The following is a 6,790-nucleotide window of genomic DNA, read 5'->3' as shown; positions in this document are numbered from 1 at the left end:
TCGCAAACGGCCAATAGGAAACTTTTCAGCACAACCGAATGGTGGCGACGGTATGCGCCAAATAGAAATAGCCGGAGATGAATAAATTAAGAAAACCGACCGAGGAATACCCGGCGCAACAACAGAAAACAACGAATCGGGACGAAACGTAAAGGCAAAAAAAGGGCGCCGGCTGGATAATTTTGTGCAGACTAAATCGATCATCGAAAGTCAAACGGCTGTTTGGGCCGGGTTGGGCGCCAGGGGACGCATCGAAGCAGCATCCTTGCAGCAGTAAATCGATTTTTTGACTTTTGCCGCTTTGGCCAAAGGGCGTTGCTGGTGTGTGTTGCCGATGGACTGGCCGTTGGATGGCCGTGTTCCAACTAGTTTCCGTGCACTAGCGGGAAAGAACAAACCCCCAAGGCGAAGTTCGAGCGAAGAAGCGATTGTTAAGTGAAATTACGGAGCACCAAAAAGTTAATCTCCGGTGCCGTTTTAATTCGGTTCGGTCGCTGTTTGTTTTCGCACACGCGAGCACAGCTTTAGCGGACCAGGGATTAGTGAAAAATGTGTAGCATCGGGACAGGAAGAGAGCTCTGATCGAGCGAGGTAATATTACGATCAATCCAAAAACCCCACACGAAATGGCAAGCCCAAGCCCAAGGATGGTAAGAAAGTGAGAGTGTCGAAGAGTGCGCGGAACGACGACGACGGAAAAGAAAAGTCATCCCGCACGCTAGGCGGGAAATGGAATCTCCCCGTGGTGTCGTGGGGCTGCCAACAACGAACTGAGAAAACAGAGAAAAAGCATAACAGCATGCAAGCGCGAGTCGCGCCGCGTCAGATTGGCGGCTGTAGCAGTTGATGGGCAATTTGTTATGGGAAAGGCGTTCGTGGCCGGAGGAGGAGACCGAAGAGAGGGGGGCAAGAGCCTCGAAAAATCTATAAATCACTTCCACCGCCGCCGATCGACAGCATCCATCGGCGCCAGTCCGCAATAATCAAAGCGTGCCAGGAAAGTGGTGAGATGGCGGATGGTGCGAAAGCTCTCTAGTGGCGACTGATCGAGGTGGCGACGACGACGACGACGGCGATGGTTGCCATGAGCCCATACCGATCGACAGCCTCCGGCCGTGCTTTCAGACATTCCGGCGCGTCACTTCACCTGTTAGTCGTAGTGTGTTGCTCCCGCGGTTGTGTTCGAGAAATCCGCAAGTGTCGCAGCGAATTGACCGCAAAACAAACAGTTGAACTGCACTACGCGGCATTCCGTAGTAGTGGACAAGTTTTTCTCAGTTTGCTTCGGAGCCAGTTGTGAGTGGAAAAGAAGTTGAACACAAATAGCGACACGCGCCAGTTCCGATTCGTATGTTCTTTTGCGCAGGATTGGTAGTTAACGCGATGCTCACTTGACAGATCATCATCCAGTAGTCGATGTCACAAATTAGCGATCCTAACGTGCCCCGTCACAGCGAGACAGGTGATCGTTATCTCGTTGCGTCAATCACGGTACCGAGGACGTCGGCGCGAGGTCACGAACGCATGTTACGAAGAGGCTGCTGTGCGAGAGGTGAACGAAAGTGATCAGCTCAGGCATGTGATGTTGGAGGAAATTTAGAAAATTACAGAAGAAACGGAACCGCTAATGCTAAAACAGATCGGATAATGATCACAGCGAGGCCACCAAACAAACAGATCTCATCATTGGCTGCCCGGCATCTGTCCAAACAAGGAAGGCGAAAGTGGCAAACTGTTGCTTGCTGATGAGCGGAGGAAGAGGGCCTTAACCTCCGGCGAGTCGAGCCCCAAGAGCCAAGTCAACTCAGCAGCATCCCTTTCACGCACTCCGAAGTGATTGCGTCTCTGCGCCGCGATCGCGAGCTGAAACTAATGTGCCCATCGTTACAGTGTGTGTGTTTCGGATTAACTTTTCAGATGGAAGTGGAAGATCTAATGTATTGTTAAAATTTAAACAAGTGCCTTTTGCGTGGCCAAATTAGTGTTTCACCTGGGCCACTTGGTGCGCGTTACGATCGTCAGCGGCCACACTCTCATAATATTAATGTATTTCCTACCTATCTTTTTCGCATAATTTTGAGCAGCAACCTGCAGTGTAGTGTATCCACCGTAGCCGCGTGTGAGTGAAATGTGATTAGCCGCGTTGGGGAGACGTTGTTGTTGTTGTTCGGTTAAGGTGTTGAGTGAAACGCAGAAAGCAGTAGTGTTGGGCCGGGCAGACTGCCTGACTGGATTAGTGGATAGTGCGGCTCGCCGTGCGATGCCAGCATCGTAAAGAGGGCCCCGCATCGTCGGGTGACTGTCAATGGCGGCCGCTTCTGTGATCGCGTGATCGTGTGAAACATAAAGCAAGCAACATATTACTGTGGCTACTTCTTTTCGAACAAACGATAACCGCAAAACGCTTGGACGATTGCTGGACGGATGACTTCGCCCTAGAGGCGCCCCTGAGTGCCAGTTGAGTGTACTTGGGAGAGATCCTTCCCGTACTGGTGCATCAGAAATAACGGACACAACACAACCAGCGTCAACGATGTCTAAGGTAAGGGAAATTTGTAAAACATCTGAAAACAATTAAATAAAGCAGCTGATGTGTTACAAGTGTTGAGCTATACCCGTATAGCCGTACGCTTAGGTGGATCGAACATTAAGAAAATGGCTTCAGAGCTTTTGTCGTTTACCGCGATGGCCGCCAATAGTTCGCCCAAACTTTCTGAACATCCTTTTTTGCGTCAACTCAACTTAACGAAGATTATTTTTTGACGAATAGATGGGCTATAGATATTGAAATACTGAGTAAAGTATAATCACAAACCTATCTTACTCAAGTAACCTCTAGCTCACCTTTAGTAGTGGCCAAAGTAAAGACTCCATCAACGGAAGAAAAAGGCTCTAGACTACTCTTGATCTTGCACAAAGCACCAGCGCCCCCAAGGGTATTGAAGCAACAGCCGGCAAGCTACCGAGAAGGCAGCAATATGGAATAGCTAATTATCTGTAACCATTACTAGCCGTCTGCTTTCTGCTTTTGGGACACTGAACGTCCACTACGCAACTCTCCCCCTTTTCCTCAATCCTTTCTCATGAGTCAGCTCATTTTCAGCCTTTTGCAGGTCCGGGAATAAAATCATTTACCAAATGGCTCGCCACAGTGCTCTTTGGCACGAAAGGCTTAAATGTCACTTGAGCAACCGGCGACCGTCCGGGATCAAGTGAATAACGTCCTCCGGGGGGGGCCTTTTGGCCCTTTTCATCGAGGCCTTTTCACAATACTCCACAGAACTCGGTTTCGGTTCACTAAACCGTTAAACGCTTTTTGATATCTCATTTTTCCCGTCCACTGACACTGACTGAGGGTTGTACCAGCTGACTGGCGAGCCTGGGTAGGTGATCGGTGACCGGGGAATCCGTGAACAAAACTGCCAATTCATCGTTCAATCGCGGCGCCCAACTAGCACCGTTACACCGAAGCAGCAGCATTGCTGGTATGGCGCCGCGAGATCGCGTGGATGTCGATTCGAAATGTCAACCAGCAGCCGGTTGATACTCGGTGAAGCGTGGTGATGTGGCCGCGAGCGCTTGTACCTACCGGCGTTTGTCTGTGCCTGAAGGAAATGGAGCGCATCAATCGAAATGCTGTTCGATTCAACAAAATCTCACCCCAAACGGCCACCTGGATAGTTTATCATTTCGCTGACTCAGATTAAAGTGTGAGGTTCAGGTTTTCTCCCCGCATTTTTACCGATTTCAACTCAGAATTTCCACCAACAATTTTCCATTCTAGTTCCCGTGCAGCTGAGTGCTGGGAGTACGGGCCCCACTGGTGGCAGATTATCTGCGACGAAAGCTTGCAAAATACCGAGATTTGGTCGGTTTTCGGTGCGGGATGGTTGGATGTTTCAACTTTCCGGCCATAAATTCCGATCTGCCTACTTCTCAGAAAAAAAAGTTGAAAGTTCTTCGCATAAACCACTCCCAAGGCCCAGCCCTGAGATTGAGCCAGCTCCTGCCTGCTCGTCTGTTTCACCGGGACGCAATAAAGTGGATTACGCTCTCGATGCCCGTTACGCTCAGTCCCCTTCAAGTGTCAATCCAACGGCAAATCCAACCAACGGAAAAGTCGGCAAACTGTGTGTGTGTGTGTGTGTCTCGATCTTGATGAAATGTTTGCCCAAGCGGGGAGGGTTGGGCCAGCGTTGGGTCCCCGAAGCACTTAGCGGCGTCTGCTGGGGTCCGTGGAGATGATGACGACGCCATCGCCTGCATGAAGGAAATGGATTCTCGTGAGGCGTAAACGCTGATCCGGCTGTTAATTGAAAACCCTAAAATGAGATTAACCAAATACAATCTCCCGTCCATGCGGCCGGCGGATGCCGGTTCTCGAGAGAGCGCGCTAGGGAGGTTTTCCCTGAGCCGGCTTGACTGACTGGCATCCATCCTGTCACCGGAAAACCGACTCCGTTTTCGTGGTTTTGTTTTTCTCTCTCGTTGGGATTAAGCTTTGGTGAGCTTAGCTCCAATCGGTGTGCCCGCAACGGTTGCAGCGCTTTCCTTCCGAAGAACACAAGCGTGGGAAAGCGGGAAAAGCGAACGAAATTTCCTTTCCCCGCTCGCGAGAGTTGAACTTTTGATCAAAGTGCAACTCGTTAGGGGGAAAAAATCGAATCATCAACCAGCGCACGAACCACGAACTGTGCTAATCACATATCGGTTGCAAGTCGGTCGGTCAAGTTGGGTTGGGTGCCCAAACAAACAGGAAAAAGAAGCGGGAATCTCAATTTTAGATTGAGTTTTGCAGCAAACTCACACTTACCCAAGTAAGACGTTCACGTTCCAACCGAGCAACTTGTGGCAATTGGCGAAAACAACTCCGTCGAACCGCGATGGTTGCAATGTAATGGCGGATCGCCTGCGAAGCGACGAGTTTTCGGTGCAAGCGTTTAGGAATGCCCCTCGGGGGGAATGCTGGCAGGAAGCAAACCATACGATGCCGCGTTATCGATAGCCACCGAAACATCTAGCAAAAGGCGAAGGAATTACACCGGTTGCACCGAACACCGCCAATGACCAATCGGCGGAAAAACGGCGAAACAATGGTGCGGCTGCAACAAACAAACAAGCGACTTATGCTTGATGCTTAGTGTTGATAGCTTTACAAAATACTTTTCCTTACACTCTGTGGCCACTGGCACGGGGCGTCGCGAGGCACAGTAGCAGCTACTACACAGGAGCTTGGTAGGAGGAGGAGTCGTGGTGGTGGTGAAAAACATAAAAATGTTTCACTTGCCTATCAGCGAACAACATCGGTGTACGATAAGCACATCATTATCGTGCTTGAAGCGTGTAAAGCATCGGACGCGCCTTCGAATCGCAGTGCAGTCTGCACCGAAAACCTGCCTCGCGATGTTCTCACCGGTGACCACGGTTCGAGCCGGGAGAAAACGCAGTGAGATGGAAGTTATGTTAATTGTGTAGCGATGCTGCGGGTTCGATCTGCGGTTTCGGATAACGGGAAAGACGTGCGCGAGGCTGGGCTGTGGAAAATGAGAGGAAGAAAACGAAAACTCTTTTCGACATTTTTGTTTCTCTTTTGGTGTGGCCACGGTGTATCTCTCTCTCTCTCGCTGGCTCTCGCTGGCGTGTGAAGCTGGAGCCAGGCCGAGTCATGGTGGTTGATTGAATTTCCTTCTTTTATCGCCGAACGAACCTACATAACGGGAGCACCGGGTGCTTTTGGGGCCGCCCGTTTACAGGTTATGTTGTTAGGCATTGACTTGTCGGTTGGTTGCCCGGCAACGTATCGTTCTGGTTGTCTCCTCTCGCAACTGTGTGAGGAAATTAGCATCCAAATCCGAAGCTACTTTGAATATTTATTTAGGACCCCACGGCCCCCGGGGGTTTAATTTTCACCGTTTATACCCTCATTCCGGGTAGCTTTTGAACCTGGGATGGCGGATGGTGCACGTCACTAGTTGCTGGCGAATGATTTGGGGACCTCCACGTCGTGTAGCGTTCGCTCCATATTTCATCGAGCAATGTATCGAGCTGATTCATCAGAGGAGGAGCTGGATCAATCCCAACCCAATGGTTGTGTCCACCGTGAAGGCCATTAATCTTCGTCCAGTAACACGTGCAACAGCCAAAAAAAACCTCCAACACATTAGTATTCATCCGCTCAATCCGGGGGGGGAGTGCCACGCGAAAGGGAACTGTGGACCAACATTTTCCATCCACCTGATGATGCTTTCCACTCTCGTCGAATCGATCGATAGGCAAAGAAAACGCCCGGTGTGATTGATTAGGAGCTGATACGCTTTTTGAAGGGAACAGAGCAGAGCAGAGCAAAGCAGAGACCGTAAGTTGCTACTTCGCGGAACCAAAGATTCGATTTTTCATGTGAATTTGACGATGGATCCCCTGGTGACCGGGACCTTCACTTCCGATCGATCGTACCGGGCATCAATTCCGGTGCAAAAAACAGGAAAAGAAGCAACCAAAGTCCCTCGCATTTCCTAGCCCACGATTTTTATGATTCTCGCTGGCTGGCGGATTCATCCGACCACCGGAAAGTGTTGATCGTTTGGCGGATTTTACTTTTTTGCTTCCTCCCTCCGGACTGGTACTGGTGCTGATAGGCGCATCCCCTCGATCTGCCATCTCTATGTGTGTGTGTCTGACGTGTGAATTTTATCGATTTGAAATTAGCATATACAATCCGGTTTGCCTGCTGCCGGTTCACGTGGATAACGCCTCGACGCAGAGAAAGAAGCAACGGTTTCGCTTTCGGACC

The 6,790-nt window shown here is 50.3% G+C and overlaps 1 protein-coding gene across 1 annotated transcript in view; it reads left to right on the top strand.

Moving 5' to 3' along the window:
• Positions 1-1,187: 1,187 nt before the first annotated feature.
• LOC125959637 (uncharacterized) overlaps positions 1,188-6,790 on the top strand; it is a 30,368-nt gene continuing 24,765 nt past the window's right edge. The window contains exons 1-2 of the mRNA XM_049692465.1: positions 1,188-1,552; positions 2,085-2,542. Of these exons, the coding sequence (XP_049548422.1) occupies positions 2,534-2,542 (9 nt within the window). The 5' untranslated portion in view covers positions 1,188-1,552; positions 2,085-2,533. The remainder of the gene's footprint in view (positions 1,553-2,084; positions 2,543-6,790) is intronic.

This window comes from Anopheles darlingi, chromosome 2 (assembly GCF_943734745.1).
Source record: "Anopheles darlingi chromosome 2, idAnoDarlMG_H_01, whole genome shotgun sequence".
Taxonomy (NCBI): Eukaryota; Metazoa; Arthropoda; class Insecta; order Diptera; family Culicidae; genus Anopheles; species Anopheles darlingi.
Note: the sequence above shows the minus strand (reverse complement) of the source record. Positions and strands in the feature narration are given on the sequence as shown.